Source organism: Lissotriton vulgaris, chromosome 3_1 (genome assembly GCF_964263255.1).
Source record: "Lissotriton vulgaris chromosome 3_1, aLisVul1.2, whole genome shotgun sequence".
Taxonomy (NCBI): domain Eukaryota; kingdom Metazoa; phylum Chordata; class Amphibia; order Caudata; family Salamandridae; genus Lissotriton; species Lissotriton vulgaris.
Window position 1 is genome coordinate 752,360,734 of NC_141689.1, and position 19,629 is coordinate 752,380,362.

The 19,629-nt window shown below is 44.4% G+C and overlaps 1 protein-coding gene across 2 annotated transcripts in view; it reads left to right on the forward strand.

Annotated features, from left to right (window-relative positions):
- Positions 1-19,629, forward strand: part of DMXL1 (Dmx like 1) — a 2,236,090-nt gene that overhangs the window by 1,567,493 nt on the left and 648,968 nt on the right. For both annotated transcript variants that reach the window (XM_086961064.1, XM_086961065.1), the window contains one exon: positions 19,136-19,337. In XM_086961064.1, the coding sequence (XP_086817190.1) occupies positions 19,136-19,337 (202 nt within the window). The remainder of the gene's footprint in view (positions 1-19,135; positions 19,338-19,629) is intronic.

Here is a 19,629-nt window from a genome sequence, read left to right on the forward strand (position 1 = left end):
CGGCTTGCTTGAATCCTGATGGTGCAATGAGCTAGGGACTCACATCTGAGTATACCCTTCCACGCTTATGGTGGACAAAAATGATTCAGAAAAGGGGGTGGTGATGAACAGAGTGTCTGAATTAAGCAGGCCACTCTTACCCAGTCCAAAGATCAGAGCTTGATCCATCACCGTTTTTTAGCTCACTGCACCATCCCAGCTCAGAACTTGGCTATATGCAAATTAGTCTGACCCTGGCCCAGTGCATCATGGGAACAGGGCAGACCAAACTACCAAGCCAATTCTTATACTGGGAAGGAAACAAGCTACCGGGGACCGGTTTCTGGCATTTCAGCCGTCTTCGGCCCGGCTTGCTTGAATCCTGATGGTGCAATGAGCTAGGGACTCACATCTGAGTATACCCTTCCACGCTTATGGTGGACAAAAATGATTCAGAAAAGGGGGTGGTGATGAACAGAGTGTCTGAATTAAGCAGGCCACTCTTACCCAGTCCAAAGATCAGGGCTTGATCCATCACCGTTTTTTAGCTCACTGCACCATCCCAGCTCAGAATTTGGCTATATGCAAATTAGTCTGACCCTGGCCCAGTGCATCATGGGAACAGGGCAGACCAAACTACCAAGCCAATTCTTATACTGGGAAGGAAACAAGCTACCGGGGACCGGTTTCTGGCATTTCAGCCGTCTTCGGCCCGGCTTGCTTGAATCCTGATGGTGCAATGAGCTAGGGACTCACATCTGAGTATACCCTTCCACGCTTATGGTGGACAAAAATGATTCAGAAAAGGGGGGTGGTGATGAAAATTAAAGCATTACCTGTCTACTGCTTACTGCAAAACACAGGAAGATGAGGAAGTGGATGCCTGCTTGTGCCCCGGGGGCACTAGGTAGTGCGTGCTTACTTCATGCTTTGAATACACTCGCTTTTGAAAGTGAAAACAATGCACAGCAACACGAGAAGATACGGAAGTGGATGCCTGCTGTGCACAGGGGACAAAACTAAAATAAAATAAAAGGGCAACAAAGGGACACTGGAGGAACAGGCCAGGTTTTACAAAAAATTTAACATTCACCCTGCAAGTGACTTGCAGCGTCAGAGAAAGTCTGCCACATGGAAAAAGTAACATTGCTAAACTCCTGTTTGCATCCATGCTTTCATTACACTCGCTTTTAACCTCTTAACTGCTGGTCCTCAAACCCCCCCCCCCCCCCCCCCCCAACCTCCCCCCGCCATCACTGCTGAGTTCTTTTTAGGTCGAGCCTAATGCAGCACGCATGCACTGCTCTAGGAGAGGGCCTCTTGGAATCACTCCAGACATTCAGAAAGCTTTCAAAAAGCTTGTGTGTTTGGTTGTCACATTCTATTGGCCTTTGTGTGTGGCTTTCAAAAAATGAAAGCACGCCATTGGCCAAAGGTGGGTGCATGGCTCACCTCTTCTTAAAATGTTCACTCCCATGGCGATTTGCTCTCTGGAGCGAGCAGGCTGGCAGCTGCATTCCTCCTTGGTCACATGCTTTCGCTTTTGCTTGTCATCTGCTAAAGCAATTTATTGCCTTTCCGAATGCTGCTTCCCTTGCTTACGCTAGTATCCTGTATCATGTTACTAATTGATTTTAACGCGCCGCCCTGCTTTTCTTTGAAATGCTTGTTATTGCATTCTGCAGTCTGGCTCTCATTAAACGGATGTGGCTTCTACCACACAAAGACTGCCAGCGAATGGATTAAAAGATACAATAGTCTGCCTCTCTGCAGGAACGGATGAATTCCAAGAAAATTGAGTCGGTGTTGTAAGAGCGTAGAAATGGCCAGCCCAAGGCATTTAAAGAAGCAGTGTTCCCCCGGCTCCAGTTTCCTCCACTGTTCTGAAGGACACTTGTGTGCCTCGCTGGTACTTTTCCAAATCCTTTTTTGTCATCCAGAAGCAGCAGCCCTACTGGTTTAAAAAGCAGGCTGCTGCTTTTCTGTAGAAATAAATGCGCCCTACGGATTGAACCTGTAGCTGGTGCCCAAAAAGAAGTCGGAATTGTCTAGTTTTTACCCTGTAATTATTATAATAATGACTTCACTGCAAATCAAATTATCTGGATCATAGAAAAGGGACGTGACTTTACTGCGATGGCATCATGAGAAATGCGTATATCATTACATAAGTTGAGTGAATGCAATGCACGGATGCCAATGACACACCTCCTGAACAGCAAACACACCCCTGGAGTGAGACCAGTGATGTCAGCCAGTAACTAAAATAACAGCACAAGCTGTGCATTCCGGAGTAGTACGCAGCTTTCAGAGACATTTTGGTAATTGTTCTTCTACTCAGGGGGCCGGGCCTAACTTCCAGCAGCAGGGTCACTTCAAAGACGTTTTACGTGCTAGCTGTGCTGAAAAAGCAGTAGCACAGCGTCTCCTTCATTTCTTTTTTGTTATTGTGACAGTTTCTCCTATGGTGACCTCTACATTGGAAACGGATGCAAGCTGTGTTTAAGTGAAACACAGAATTCTGGGGTATCAGACTTCCAGCGATTCACCAGTGGGCCGAGAAGACTTTAAGTACAGCACCCGTTGAGGAAGTGGCGTGAAGCATTTATTGTTAAACTGACCGCTTTGCAGCACTGTAATTGTTTGCTCAATTACTACACATAACCTCATGCGCGCTAGCGGAATTCCGCTCGTACGCTGAGATTTTTAAAAGCGCATGTTACGTGACGAGCTGGGCTCGTCATCAGCGTGCGAGGAGGCTACGCCATGACGAGCCCAGCTCGTCATCAGCGTGGAAGGGGTTAATACCACCCATTTGAAATCCCGAAATAAGCACCAGCAAAAGGACTATGTTTAGAGAGCTCACTAAAAACTGGGCTACGTTTTACGGTGTATGCATATTCTGTCCAAGTTGGAAGGATAAAAAGCTGAGCCTTCCCTGCAGGGATTCGATCCTTTGATCTGTTTTGTGCTGTCATAACAAGATCGAAACAAGATGTTCATTTTTGTCATATAAATAATTCTGCAGCTCAGTTTAATCCATAAACACCAGTTCCGCAGCATTCATTGTAGGGTGCCACAGTCATGACACACAACCAGCCCCTCATTCCTGTTCACATGTGCCTTCACAATGGAGGCTTGTTTTTCACTGCTGCAAAGTGGCTTAAGCCTGGGCCATCTCTCTCTACAATTGTGACCATTGCCAGTACGTTTTTTTGTCTCCGAAGTCAAAGGGGAGCAGGACCATAAATTAACTACATTGTTTGCAGGGAGAATGCGAGGTATTGGGGTCAGTTTGGAGATAAATCAAGGAATGGGAAATACTATTTTTCATCACCGTTATCAGTGCCTGCTGCTGGGATCAGAGAAAGAGTGCATGTGATGGATGCGGTCTCATAAAGGCTGAAAGACCGTCTCACTCTGACTTCAATCCTTCTGAATCCAATAATACAGACCACTAGGTAAATGCACATACTACAGAGCTCAGCATGCAGCATAAAGCTCAGGGTGTGCAATGCTGTAGGGGCTAACTGAGCATTTGATCCTTCTTAGGTCGATGGCCTGCGCTTCGCCTCTTGTTTAGCTACTGCAGGGGCGGGGAGGGTCCCTACTATTTGCAGCAACAAAAAATGTGTTTTGTTCAGTCCTCATTACTACAGGAAGATTTACAAATGAGTCACAGAGGTAGGAAAAAACAGGAAACCTGTCTGTGCTGTCAGACCACTTTTTGCAAGCTTTGTAACCTTTATATTTAAACAATAATAGTTTGTCCTCAGCACCTCTGTGACTCAGACATTCTTCATAACTTTAAAATATAAACGTACAATTCACCATCCATTAGCTTGAAAGCCAAACCTTTCTTTGGTCTGCGATTGGCCACGCCATGTATATACGAACGGCATAGCTAAGCACTTAAAAGGTACCAAAGGCGAGACCTATTGGCTATGCCAATGCTTGTTTGATATTTGGGATAGTTTATGCTTCGGGCTTCATAACTTTTTTTCCCACATAAGCTATCCATGCCAAATTTGCGTTCTATTTTTCCAATATCCTAGAGATTCTAAAGGTACCCAAGGTTTGTCGATTTCCCTGGAGGGGACTGAGAAATTAGCCACAATACAGCTACATTTAGGGTTTTTGGGGAAAAATTGGAAAATACTGAAGAAGAAAGCGTCTGTTTTTTTTCCCTGCAAATGGTATCATCCATATTTCCAGCTTTCAGGAACAGGCAGACTTTTGTCAGCAGGTTTTGTCATTTTAGTGGGGCATAGTTTATTTTTACTATTTTTTGTGCTTTCAACCTCCTTCTAGTTAGTGGTAGAAATTGATGTGAAACCAATAATGGATCCCAGAAAGCTACACATTGATGAAAAGTAGACAATATGCATTCAGAATTCAACAAGGGGTAATTTGTGTAGATCCTTCAAGGGTTTCCTAAAGAAAGTAACAGTTTAAATAATAACATATTGAAAAAGAGTTAAAAAAACAGCCATTTGTGCCTGCGTTTTCACCCGCGCTTTTTCCAAGGACAGCATATTTTTCAAAGCAATATACCATTATGTCTACTGAACTTTTCTGGTTGCGGGGGTATATAGGACTTGTAGGTTCACCAAGAACCTGAATTGCCCAAAGCCAATAACTGAGCGGTGCCTTGCAATGGTTTTTAGGTGGAGTTTAGCGTAACGCGCATGCACTGCTCTACTCTAGAAAATGACCTCTTGGAATCACTTCAGCTTTTCAGCAAACTCGTGCGTGTGGCTTTGCTGAAAAGCTGAAGTGATTGGCTAATGCATGTGGCTTTCGAAAATTGAAAGCCCGCATTTGGTGCATGTCCAGCCTTTCACAGTAAATGTATCTGCCCACGGCCTACAGCTTGCGGGAGCAAGCAGCAGCACCATCTGTTTTCAATTCATGCGGTCGCCGCGCTGCCCCGCTTGTTTTAATTAGCTCAAACTTTCATTCTCGTGCTTTTTTGAGAAGCGGCGCGCTGGGGCCATCTTTTTGGTTCTAACTGAGGCGCTATATTTGCTTCGGCCGAGTTATTAGCATTAGTGTATCTAAATGTGCGCCCCAGTTACAGCGAGTCCGCTTGCTATAATGAAACATACAATGGGCATATTCAGATGCTTTGCAGAATTTATATTAGAAAAACACACAGCTTGCATACTCTTGTTTCTTTCATTCTATGCATTAGACTGCCGTCCTACTGAAGCGTGATTAAATTAAATGCGAACCACTGAGCTTTGTTGCTCTTACAGTGAATTGTCTTACTCAAAGAAAATCGCTGAGTTATTTTATTACGATTGCTAGTAACTGTGACCTCGATTTTCCAAGGATCACAAAGTTTGGTCAAGCTGGGCAGCCGGGATCACAGTTCGCTTGTTTTGGAGCCATGACTGGCAGTTAGTAAACTAACTATACATCCAGTACCAGTACATTAGGTTCGGAGATAGATATGTATTTGTCGGTATATTAGAGATTCTTCTTACGCGTATGCACGTACGCTTTTATTTCCTCAGTTGAAGAATTCTGAACTTTCAAACATAGTCAATATACAGTTTTTTCCAATTTGACCGGAAACGACCTGTCTACATTTGAAAGAACAAGCGTGTCGGCATCCTCTGTCTCGAATGCTACTCACTTGTATCGACCACAGGAGGATGAAAGTCTGAGTCAGCGCGCACGGCCTGATTACGCATAGATTTCCATCTGTGTACATTACCCCGCCTAATGTGCAATCAGAGGGTCAGAAAACCTCTGAGGCTGTACTAACCAAGCACGTCTGCGAGATGGTAAACATGGAGGCCTACCTCTGACCAGCCCACCCCTGTCTGATACCCCTCCCGAAGTATAACAGAACAAAGTGTCTGAGTTCGAAGGACACCTGAACCCGTTTTGTGACCCTCCCCCGTCTTACGTGATATATTTATCTCGTTTTAACTTATCAAAACACTTGCACTTTATACGAAGCAGGCCTGATGTAAGTCTTAGCAAAACAAAAAACACAATCATAATAGTATCAGTACTCTCAGTACGGGTGTTTGGAGCATTTTTTTGCTTTATAAGTAATGTCTTTTATTAAGTGCCTACTAACGAAATCATACCCAAAAAATAAAAAACGCAGTTTGCCAAAAAACAGACATATTTTTATGAATAACTTATACAGCCTGCTTTTAATACTGTAGAGTCGAGTGCTTGTTGCGACGAATATCAAATTGTCCCGTTTTAACCCCTACGTCACAACCATTAACAACCGCGATAACAAAAAACTGCAATGTGTCTAGCTGTGCTTTTTGCTCCCTATCTCAGCTGTCACCTAGTGAAACCTACCAAACCTGTACATTTTTGAAAACTAGACACCCAGGGGAATCTAGGATGGGGTGACTTCTGTGGCACTTACCAGGTTCTGTTACCCAGAATCCCTTGCAAACCTAAAACTGTGTAAACAAAACAAAAAACAAATTTTTGTGATGGAAAGTTAAGGAAAATGTAGGAAGCCACAAACTTCCACCCACTCAGTATTCCCCTACGTCTTCCAATAAAAATGGCACCTCACTTCTGTGGTTAGGCCTTGTGCCTGCGACGGGGAAGGTCCCAAAACATACTGTGGAGAATTCTAAATTTTCGATCACAAAAAGACCTGGTTTTGTGAGGGAGTCACCTGTGTTTTTGATCCCGGGCTCTGCGGGAAGCTAAGTAAACCTACCAAACCCAGATATTTCTGAAAACTAGACACCCATGGGAGTCCATGGAGGTGTGAGTGCCCAAAGCTGAGTCAGCCTAAAACTTTATAAAAAATAATTGTGCTTATGAACTCGCTATGATATTCCCTCATTCTCTACACATTTTTGGCTGTTCCCTGCCACAGGCACTTGACCCACTCACACAAGTGAGGTATCATTTTACTCCAGAGACCAAGGGGAGCGCTGGGTGGTAGGAAGTGTGTGCCAGTGCAGTGAACTCACATATAAATGTAAGGAGAACGTGATATTTCTTCAGCAAAATTTGAGGTTTGTAGGGGATTCTGGGTAGACAAACGTTGGAAGATCCAGGCAAGCCACACCTCCATGGACCCCCTGGGTGTCTAGTTTTCAGAAATGTCTGGGTTTGGTAGGTGTCCTTAAATGCCCACTGAGCCCGGGATTAAAAACGCAGGTGACTCCCTAACAAAACCAGGTCTTTTTGCGATCAATGATTTGGAAATCTCCAAAGTAGGTTTTGGGTCCTTCCCTGTCGCGGGCACTTGGCCTACCCACACAAGTGAGGTACCAATCCTATCGAGCGGCTTTGGGGGACGCTGGGTGGATGGAAGTTTGAGGCGCCCACAGATTCCAGAACTTTCCATCACTTAAATGTGTAGAAAAGTAGATTTTTTAGCTAAATTTGATGTTTGCAGGGTTTCCGGGGTAAGAAAACATTGGGGGACCCACACAAGCCACGCCTCCCTGGACTCCCCTCGGTTTTCAGATTTCCGAAATGTCTGGGTTTGGTAGGTTTCCCTAGATCACTGAGGAGCCCAGGACCAAAAATTGAGGTAATCCCCCTGTAGATACAGGTACTTTTGCAATAGATGATGTTGATGTCTCGACAATATGTTTTGGACCCTTTTTCTTTCGCAGGCACTTGGATCATCCACACAAGTGAGGTACCATGTTTATTGGGAGACTTGGGGGAATGCTGGGTGGATGAAAGCTTGCACTTCACCACAGATCCTGGAACTTTGCATCACTTAAATGTGAAGAAATTATATTTTTAGCTAAATTTGAGGCTTGCAGGGGATTCTGGATAAATAAAAACCTGTGAGAGCTATACAAGTCCTGCCCCCCTCTCCTCCCCTTATTGTCTACTTGTCAAAAATGTGTAGGTTTGCCTAGGTGACGGCTGAGCTAAGGCAGAAAATCTCCAGCTACCCTTATTGACAAAAAATAAAAGTTCTTACTAAAGGCAATCTTACCGCCACAAATATAAATCTGGCACTAATTTGATGAAGGTAATACACCGCTTACACTGGTTGGTTTTAGCACCTCCTGAAACACTGACTTCAAAGCACAAATATTAAGCAACATATCTAAATATTGAAACCAAGCCTTCTGAAGGTGAGCCATCTGGCTACTTTACTGGCACCAACTGCTTCATGTTCCATTCACACTACATTCATGCACAACACACACAACACTTCCATACCGCCGGCCACGGGCCCAATGAAACCGATCCCTTGCACCTTTATAACACTCACTGTGCCAAATTCAACTCCTTTCAGTTTGTGGATGCAAGTTGGGGGGCATCCGAGTATAACGCAAAGCCATTTCTCGAACTGAGAGAGCACATCTACCTTTGAAAATAAGGTTAACATGCTGGAAATTTTCCAACGTTTTCTAAAAAGAACATCATAAATTATGAAGAACAGTAAAATGTGAAACACTGGTACTCGGTGACAACGTAGCATATGTTCAATCCACCATTATCTTCAGCGACTATAATATACTTATCATAATGCAAACTGAACATCTAGTAAGTTCTGACGGAGGATGAACATGGCAAGCAGGTCAAGCATTGACCCATAAGTAGTATAGTAATTTCAATGGAAGTGTGGCACCAATGGATTTGAATCCAAGGGTGTAGAGAAAGTCATGGTGTGTATCTGTACTACCTTTGCTATCTGCCTTCTACCTATGTAATATTCCTGATAAAGCATACCTTTCGTAAGCTTTTCTTACCTGTTCTTGTGTTTTTCCTCATCAGAGACTAATCCGGTCTAATTGTCAAGTGAACCTATACTAATGTGTTCCATCTGTAGCTACTTAAATCTCCCGAAAACGTTTGTCATGCGCCATCAACCCAGTCACTGAGCTAAATCCACCTCCTTCTAGTTTGTTGATGCAAGTTGGGTGGTGTCTAAGTATGAAGCAAAGCCATATCTCAAACTGAGCGAGCATATCTACTTTTGTGGGTCTCATTCACTGACACTTCTACTTTGACCGCATGAAACCTCAATTACCAACTTGCATCATACCCAATGTTATTGAAAAACGGTACAGGACACAATATCTTGTATGATGATTGTTTTCACATCTTAAACTAAAGATGTGAAAACAATTTTAATACAAGAAATTATGTTCTGAATCCTTTTCAATAACATGGTTATGAAACATGTTAATAATTGAGTTTGCACACTTTCAAAACAAGTAGAAATGTTGGGGAATAAGTCCCATTGGATATTTGTTTGACTTAATGCACTTACTCCGGTTCTCGATGGCAATCAGGATGGTCCTTGTATAGTATATATAAGTTCCCTAACAAGCACATCAAAATCCAGGGAAGCCTTTAACATTTTGCAAAACCGATTACTCCGGAACAAAGTGGAGCATGTTCTGTCCACCAGTATGTGCAGTGTGGGGATTATAATGCAGTTGTCAATTGGCGTACAGAACAACTACCACATTCTGAAAGCAGCTAAAGGTGCCAATAAGTCCATGATTTCTTGAAGTAGAGGAACTAATGTTCTGCAGCTGCTTACCTAGCGTAGTAGTGGCCCACAGCCATTAGGTATCCATTTACAGCAATTGAAAGGTTTACCTAATGGCAACTCCACCTCAGTCAATTTTCCAGTACTTTGATATTGTATGATGCAACATAAAGCAAGTAGGAAAACAGAAGGCGGGCTTACTTGGGCACTGGGGACAGTAAACACGAGTCTTCTGTTTCTTTCCCTGCATCGAGGACACTTTACAACTATGACATGCTTGCTCCTTTTTGGGTGTTGCAGGATTTTTATCAGCAAAGTGTCACTCCTGCAGCCCTGCCACATCCTCCAGAACACATGAAGTGGAGGTTGCTGCTTCTGTAGCAGTGTGACTTTCAATCACAGACACCTGAAAGTTAGGGAAAGACATGGGTGTTCCTGTGGTTGTCTGACGATAAAAGCAAACACAAGGAGATGATAGACGGAGTGCTGAAACTTTTCAAACACTCACCCCGTCACAGATCTGGGTTGAATCCATCATCATTTTTTAGCTCACTTTGCCACCCCAGTTCAGACACAGCTATATGCACATCAGTCTTGACCATGTGCCTCATGGGAACAGTCCAGCCTGAACTGCCAAGCCATGTCTTCCCTGGACCGGAACAAAGCATCCTGGAACCGGTTTCTGGCTAACAGCCCTCATCAGCCAGTCTACCTTGAATCCAGTGACAAAGTGATCAAGGGACCCACGTCTGTGCATACCTTGTCAACTTAGGGCAAACAAAGCAAACACAAGGAGATGATGGACGGAGTGCTGAAACTTTTCAAACATTCACCCCCAGTCACAAATCTGGGTTAAATCCATCATCATTCTTTAGCTTACTTTCCCACCCCAGTTCAGACACAGCTATATGCAGATCAGTCTTGACCCTGTGCCTCATGAGAGAAGTCCAGCCCGAACTGGAAAGCCATGTCTTCCCTGGACCGGAAACAAGCATCCTGGGCCGGTTTTGGGCTAACGGCCCTCATCAGCCAGGCTAGCTTGAATCCAGTGGCAAAGGGAGCAAGGGACCCATGTCTGGGCTACCCTGCAACTTAGGGCGAACAAAGCAAACACAAGGAGATGATGGACGGAGTGCTAAAACTTTTCAAACACTCAACCTCAGTCACAGATCTGAGTTGAATCCATCATCATTCTTTAGCTCACTTTGCCACCCCAGTTCAGACACAGCTATTTCAAATCAGTCTTGATCCTGTGCCTCATGGGAACAGTCCAGCCCGAACTGCTAAGCCATGTCTTCCCTGGACCGGAAATAAGCATCCTGGGAACAGTTTCGGGCTAACAGTCGTCATCAGCCCGGTGGTATGACGATAAACAACTTATGCATTGTATGTTGCCATCTGCATCTGGTGGGTATAAAGTTTCTTATACAAATGTGCAAGTTTTACGACACATTGTGGGGCTGAAGAACCTGGTCGTTCTTGTCTACTCCGCCCATGTACTTGTTGTAAACAAGTATACAGATGGGATAGTGGACTTCGACCATCTGACCCCAAACTGTGGCAGGGGAAGTGCTCTCATCATGAATTGTAGTGAGCATGTACACATTACGCCTATCTGAGAACTTGACTGTGAGTAGTTAGTTGGAACGCAACACAGTGCTCTGGGATTTATGGACTTCTTGCATTCAAGCTCCTGCAGGAATTCTTTACGGCGACAACAAATTGTACCGATGGCCACAGTGACAGCTTTGCAGAGCTCACTAAATAGCTCTACTTCTGTATAGAAATTGTCCACATAAAGGTTATAACCTTTGTGAAGGAGGGGCTAAACAAGCTCCCATAAATCTTTCCTGTGATACCTAGTGTGGAAGGGCAACCTACAGGGTTTAGAGTTGAGTCCTTCCCTGAATAAACTCTCAAGCTTTACACATATCTAGTCGAGCTTTCACACAGCTTGATGCCATAGCGAACTTGTTTGCTTATATTGTACTGCCAGAACTGCAGCCGCCCTTTACACAAACCTATGGAACCTTATGGAAACCTGGCAGACAAATGTTCCATGACAGGCCAAATTTTGAACAGCCTTTCATGATCTGGATGATCCCGGGGCAATGCAGCAGAATTGTCATTGAAATACAGCATGCACTGCAGTAGCAAAAAACTATCTCTGCTCATATAGGTGCGAAGATGGGGTTAAACAAACCATGCAAGGAGACAAGGAGAACAGCAAGGTTGGTTTATGCACTACCCCCATTTTGAGCTTGAGTCCCAAAATATCTCAAACTCCCCTTATGAAGTGGGAGTCCACTTGTGTGACCTAGAATGAGGCCCAAGAGTGCCTCCATGCTTCCTCAGAAATGGTTTGGCGGGCAAATTTGTTTACCTCTCAATTTCATCAAGGAAGTCAACATTCAAAAAGAGATGGACTTAGTCAATTTGCAAACAATTAGCCCTATCGACTTTATATCCAGCGTCGCCAGTGAAATTTGGGGCTGAACTAAATTGGGAGGCTGCCAAGGGAGCAGTCAGTCTGTGATTGCCGCCGCACGTGCCTGCTTTCTGGGTTGCTCTAACCTGCTACTCGTGTTCAGCTGCACAGAAAGTGCTAGTGAAAAGACAGCAAAACTGTCATTGTCTCCTTCACAATCACTGGAAAATGAGTCGTCGGATGGAACTGTGCTGACTGAAAAATTGCTCCCAGGTTCTGCTCCATTGTCCTCTCCCTCAGATGCTGTCTCAGTATCTGCTGTCTCAGTCTCACAACCTGCCTCAGAGCTGGACTCCAGACCAGATTTAGGGCCTGGGCAGCATTCCTCCAATGATACGCCATCCCTGCTAGTGCTTAAAACCTCCTTTTAAAACACTATCCTAAGTAGAAGGCAGATACGTTTTTGATTTCAAAGTGAATGTGCGCGTGTTTGAGTGATGTGTGCAACAGTCAGCAATGAGGAAGTCACCTTACCTAGCCTTTCCAAAATCAGCAGGCTCTCCAAAGACACTAAGAAAGACAAAAAAGGCACAGCATTACTTCACCTTGCCACATACCCATCATCACGGCCTTTAGTGCTGGGGCACCCAATGCAACAATCATTTTGATGCCTCCTCCCATGACCTCCAACAAACATGTTATTCAGCGTTAAGATGCCCACGACTTAACGTGTGCTTTACAAATGCACATTATGTTCTCCTTGTATTCCCTCACTACCACCCAGCAAACGTGCCCCTCATCTCCACTTAACACCTCTCTTACATACATTTCAATTGTTTTAAAGCATTTGTAATACCTAGCTTTACTAATCCACTTAGCTATCCACATAAAAAACAGATCTGTTTTTTCCAGCAGGTCCTCTGCGCTACTTTATGGCGTCAAAACTGTCACGAGACAAAAGTTCTCTCTTTCTCTCCTCTCTCCCTCTCTTTCCCTCTCATAATAAAAAACATTATCTTGACATTTTTATTGCTGTGTGTGATTGTGTCTGTACATATATTAGATATATACACATATATAGGGAGAGAGATGTGTGTGTATATGTATATATATATATATATATATATATATATACATATATATATATATAAATATATATACATATATATATAAATATATGAACAAGTGATATGTGCATATACATACATACTCACAAATCTCTTTTGTTTATATATGTGTGGTTTCCCTGGGGGGCTACTTTTCTTGTGATTTGGAGTCACAAGAAAAAAGGTGTCAGTATAGACACACCCTGACCCCCTAGGCCTGCTCATGGGGTCACACAGGGAACTCCCAGGGCCCCGCAATTTTTTTTAATAACAAATTCGGCTAGAGTTGAGTTGGGTGAACAAATCCCACCGAATCTCCTGCGCTTCATTTTCCTTAAGCCCCCGGGTGGGCCAGGTCCCGGGGTCAATCATGAAAATACACCTCCCTGGTGCTATGTTCTTTTAATGCGGGGGGCCACGAGGGCCCCCCGCAATCCCTCGGACCGCCACCTCCCCAGGGCTACACAGAAGACGGGAGGGGGACTGCACGGCAGCAATGTCCCAGGATGCCCACCCCCAGGGCATTGCAGGTTGCTATGGCTTGGCGGGAACAAAGCCATAGCAAACAATGCTTCGCTTAATGTAAGCAAGAGCATGGAAAATGCTCTTGCATCCAGGAAGCGAAGCAGAATTGCTTTTGGGCCAGGGAGCTGAATGTTAGCAGCTCACTCAGCCTAAAAGCTATGCCAGTTCCCGCAGGAGGCTAGGAGCTGGCAGGCACCGCAGGGGCCTTGGGGCTCTCCCTTTGGTCCCCAACGAGAGGCCAAGCCCTGGGGGATGGCGTACTCCGGGCAGAAAATGTCAGGAGGCGCGTTTGCAGAGTGGTGGAGAAAGGGGGTGAGGCCTCTGACCACCTCTCAACAATCAAGCTGTCTGGGGCTTACTGGAGGTAACAGGAGGGCTAATTGGCACCCAGGGACCCTCAAGAGGCAAGAGGACTTCATCCCCCAACCATGAGCTTGCCAGGAGGCATGTTTGCAGAGTGATGGAGATAGGGAGTGTGGCCCAAGACCGCCTCTCAGCAATGCCACTGTGTGGGGCTTACTGGAGAACAGATAGGCTAGTTGGCCCCTAATGACCCCTAGCAGTGAAGGGGACTTCATGCCCCAACCAAGAGCATACCAGAAAGTGTGTTTTCAGAGTGGTGGGCAAAGGGGGCGTGCCCTGCTATCAGAAATCAGCAATCCTGCTGTGTGGGACTTACTGGAGGTAAGGCCTGAGAGACACACCCCTAGTTACTCGGTCAGATCAGGAGAAGGGGGGTAGATGTGACTCCGACAATTGTGGTGGTACATGCGAGCTGGATGTCTCTCAGGCTATTATGGGCAATCTCCCCGTACCTTCAGAGGAGGAGTTTTCCCGAATAGCCTTAGGAATCTCCTCAGGGTCACCACTGGATCCTATGCCTCCTAAGCTGATGAAAGAATTTGGGATAGAACTTTTTCCTATTCTACATCAGCTATGCTGTCAGTCTCTCTGCTCTGGTGTGATACCGCTCATCTCGAAGCAGGCTGTTGTGTCACCACTCCTGAAGAAGACCACACTAGACCCGGGATGTTATAAAAACTACAGGCCAATATCCCTCTTACCCTACCCGATTAAGATCATGGAATGTTGGGTAAGCAGAGCACTGTCCCGTTTTCTCGAGATAAACAGCAAACTGGAAGAGGAACAGTTCGGGTTTAGACCGGGTCATGGAACAGAGACAGCCTTGGTGGCCATTTTAGATAGCCTTCGAATGCCGCTTTTGATACGATCAACCATGGCATTCTTCTGTCAAGCCTGGAAGATCTAGGGGTGATGGGTACAGCACTGAGCTGGATGCACTCCTATCTGTTGGACAGATGGCAAGCAGTAGCGTTCCCTCCATACCGGTCAGGATTTGTACAGAATAGGCATGGGGTTCCACAGGGTTCCTCCGTCAGTCCTGTGTTGTTTAACGCATATATGCGACCTTTGTTGGAGATCATTAAGGCACATAATATCAGCGTGATCAACTACGCTGATGATACGCAGCTTATGGTATCCCTCGAGGGTGGCCAGATGGACTCACTGGATAGTTTTCACGCATGCATGCGAGAACTCGCTCCAGTTTAATAATGAAAAAACTATGATTTTGCTATGCAAGTGGGGGGGGGGTCCCTCGAGCCTTGCCAGCTGACTTCTGGCCCATAACATCGGATGGCATGCCGACACCAGTGGCTGCCATCCGAAATCTGGGGGTTAGTTTTAATGAGAAATTAAACCTGGAATACCACGTTAACAAACTGGTGGGAGGCTGCTATACTCTTATACGAGGAGTCCGGAAAGTGCTTTCGTTGTTGCCAGCACAGGCACGAATTATTGTAGTAAGGAGTTTAATATTGAGCCACCTGGATTACTGTAATGCCCTGCTCCTGGGATCCCCTGGATATCTGATTGCTAGGCTCCAGTGCGTCCAGGCGGCAGCCGCCAAGTTAGCCCTAGACCGAGCACGTCGTTCCTCGACAACACAGGCATTGGCAGAGTTACATTGACTGCCAGTAGCTCAGAGGATTTTATTCAAATCTCTTTGCATAGGGCACTCCATGGGCACGGTCCCAAGCTCATTCAGGATAGGTTCAAATGGTATGAACCTATACGTACTCTTCGCTCCTCCTCTGCCAGTCTGGCTAGAATCCCCAGGACAAAGAAGGTTACTCTGGGGGGGAGAGGCTTCAGTGTGGCAGCAGCCCGAGAGACTAGGAATACTGAGAGTTTGATGGTGTTTCGTAAAAGAGTTAAGACCTGGCTCTTTCCAAAAGTCTGAGAATTCTGCTTTTTGCAATAGTACCTTTTCCTCTGCTGACCGCTCTTTTTATTCTTGACAGCTCACTCATGACCACTTGCTATCTTTTCAGCACCAGGATGCCTGTAGATGTCAGAGCGCTTTATAAATGAAAAAATAAAAATAAATAAATAATAGGAGCGGTAGTTGGCCCCCAAGGACGTCATTGGGGGACATCTACCCCTCCTGTTACCTCCAGTAAAATTGCTATGAGGTCTTCGGAGGCCATGCCCCCTTTCTCCACCACTCTGCAAACGCACCTCCTGGCGCACTACTGGTTGGCGATGGAGTGCACTTTACTCCTGAGGGGTCTTGGGGGCCAAGAAGCCCTAGTAGCTCCTGTAAGTCCTATGCAGCGGAATTCCTGAGTGCTGGTTGATGGCCCAGCCCCCTTTCTCCACCACTCTTCAAACACAACATCTAGTTAAAAACAAACTTAGAAATTCAGTGAAAAAACACAGGTTTCAGGGACGTTATATTTAAAAATTTGCATTAAAAAACCTTAGATGTTCATGGAAAAAAACAAAGGTTAGAGGGACGTTATAGTTAGTCTGATATTTCACTCATACAAAACCAGAGAAATGTAGCTGTTCTAGTTAGCTGAGGTAACTATAACTCTCGGCCCCCAGTGCACTGCTTATGACCTCATATATTACATCACTCATGACCTGGTCAGTGACATCAGTGATGGCATTTCAAATGACATCACTTATGACATCACTTATGACATCATCCACAGCATCTCAGACGTACCCACTCACAACACTGTACAATGTTTTATACACCCACTGCCACTCCCACACAACAATTCACAAACCCGTTCACAGAGCAATACTAGTACTTACACACTCACTAAATGATTCATTGTTCTATACATTCATCCACTCCCTCACCCATACTGCCACTCATAGACCCACTCACTCACTAATACAGCCGTTGACAAATCCACTGCTACAGGCATACAAGCGCTGAAACACCGAGTCCCCCATAGAACTACTCACAAACCTAGACACTCACCGATACAGTCAATCATACAGCCACTTACTCACTTAACGTTACACTCACACCCACTTACTTACTCATACAAATAGGAACACATACTCACTCAGTTATACAGTCACTGGCAGAAGCATGCACTCATCTAAGTAGCCCCTCTCACATTCACTCACACATACAGTCACTCATATACCCCATCACTCGTATACCCCATCAGTCACGTATACTGCCTTTCACATACTCACTCACCCATGCTGAAACATGCACTCAATCACCGACACAACCATACAGACACCCACTCATACAACTTTTCACATATGCAACTGTACCCCATACAGCCACTGACTCACCCACTCACTGATCCATAATGGCAGTCACACACCTCATCATCCACAAACACAGACACCCAGGCAAACATAGATGTAGTCAGACAAGCAATCAATCACCCATATACCCATTCATGCAACCACTGACACACTCATACACCCACTTAGACATTAACTGACAGATACACACATTCACACACCCAGTCACTCACTCATACATTCACTGATTCACATAATCACTTACTTATACAGGCAGTCACACGCCCACTGAGTCATCCATATAGTCACTCATAAATCCACTGATTCACCAATTCACCTGGATATATATATATATATATATATATATATATATATATATATATATATATATATATATATATATATATATATATAACACTCATAAACGTTTAAAAAGCACTCCCAGTCACTGGATGATGTAATCAGTGATGTAATTTGAGATGTCATCAGTGATGTCACTGACCATGTCAGGAGTGATGTAATATATGAGGTCATAAGCAGTGCATTGCGGGGACGCGAGTTATAGTTTCCTCAGGTAACTATAATGGCTGGATTTCTCTGGTTTTGTACGAGTGAAATATCAGACTAACTATAACACCCCAGAGAAACCACACATCCATAAAAATTAAAAAATTGCCCCCGCAGGGGGCGGACTAGTGAGCAGGAGTTGTGACACACTTACGTCACAAATGGGCTTTATGGGGGTCGGGAAGAGATGCGGAAAGGCTTCTGCGCCTCCCCTGGGGATAAAAAAAAAGCCCAGAGATTTAAGGGGGCCCTCCCTGTTGTCAGCCAATGGATGTGCGCTGCATCAGGGAGGTAGTGCGTGTCGGCCATTGGCATACTCCTGCAACAAACAGGTTAAAAGTGAAAACACTGCGCGTTAGCTTAACACAGGAAGAGTAGGAAGTTGATGCCTGTTTGTGCCCCAGGGGCACTAGGTATTGCCTGCTTCGTCCGGACAACGAATAGGAGGCACCTGGAGGATCTCCACTTGATAATTACAGCGAGCTGAGCCCACGGCACTCAGGCAGTACTGTAAATTTAAAGCAAGTGTATAGCTCTTGGTTTTAATTCCTAGTGTTGCAATCGCTGCTTGAGTCACTTAAAAGTAGCTCCTCCAAAGCGTACTAACACAGCACTTTGACGATGGGAAACTGATAAGAGAAATACAGGAAGATCAAGAAATGGAAGCCTACAACCAATAGAAAGAAGGAAAAATAAAGTGGCAAGCACAAGGACCAATAAGACAAAGGCAAAATTTAAGTCCCTTTTAAGATATATTTAATACAATAGCTTTCATAAGCACAGGTCAAGCGCTGTGTACGTGAAATCTAAGAAAGGGTGACTTTCCTTTTTGATTGACACAAATCTGAGGTCTTTGTAGGTTAAGCATTTGAACACAGTTTTATTTGTAGGAGCAAATGAAACTTAAAAGTTTGTTGATTTGTAGCATTAGAGTTATTGTGATCCTTGCTAGTTTTAGTATCAGGATAACAAACGCCATCAGCTAAGTTAATTCACAGGACATTAATTTATAATGAAATCTTGAACAATTGAATAAAATAATCTATGTTTACTGATTACATATTACTTGTTTGGATATTTTAAAAAGAATTGGTTTCAAAACTCCCAGCTGACGGCAATACTATCATGCCTATGAAATATTTTAATTCATAAAAATGTAATTATTCTGTATTAGTACCAAAAGAAAGCCTGGATTTCATTTTGAAGTATTTTTCTCTATAGTATAACATTTGTACAGCAGGTAGGGTGCAATGCAATCTAGTTTTTGGGAGTCTTGTGACATTTAGAAACCACTCTGCTCTTGACCTCTTGGTTAATTATCCTGTCGTCTGAAATATTGGCTTTGCAGTATCATCGCACTTTATAAATACCCTAAATAAATAAATAGCAAACAAGAACCTATTTATGTAACATGTTTAATCTTTCAGCCCATTGGCGCTTGAATAGTGCACCCTTTCATATGTGGGTTGCTTTTTCTTTCAGATCTTCCTGTTGGGTCGCCGCTTTGCCATGCAGTTTTGAAAACAGTTCAGCGTTGGGAGCAAGTCCTTCTTCGCCGACTTGAGATGTTTGGTGGACCACCTCAGGATTTTATATCTGTGCCTAGCTCAGAAGAGGCAGTATCTGCAGGTCCTGCTATCCTTCGCCACAAAGCTCTGCTAGAACCCTCAAACACTCCTTTCAAGTAAGAACTTTTGAAGTTGCTTTAAAACATCGAATTCTATTATTCCTTAGAAAGAAAAACAAAATGTTATACAGTTATTGTAGGAGGCTGGCATAGTATATGATGCACACTATTCAAGGGAAGCACCTTACACTAATTCATACAACCCCTATGTTGATTTTGATGGTCTTAGACAACCTTAGAAAGCTCTCTAAGTGGTAGCCGTGGTGAGCGGCCTGCAGGCTTATCCAGAAGGAGTGTTAAGCAGCTTATTTTCCCAGATCTAATCATGTAGTGTAGGGTAAACGAAAAA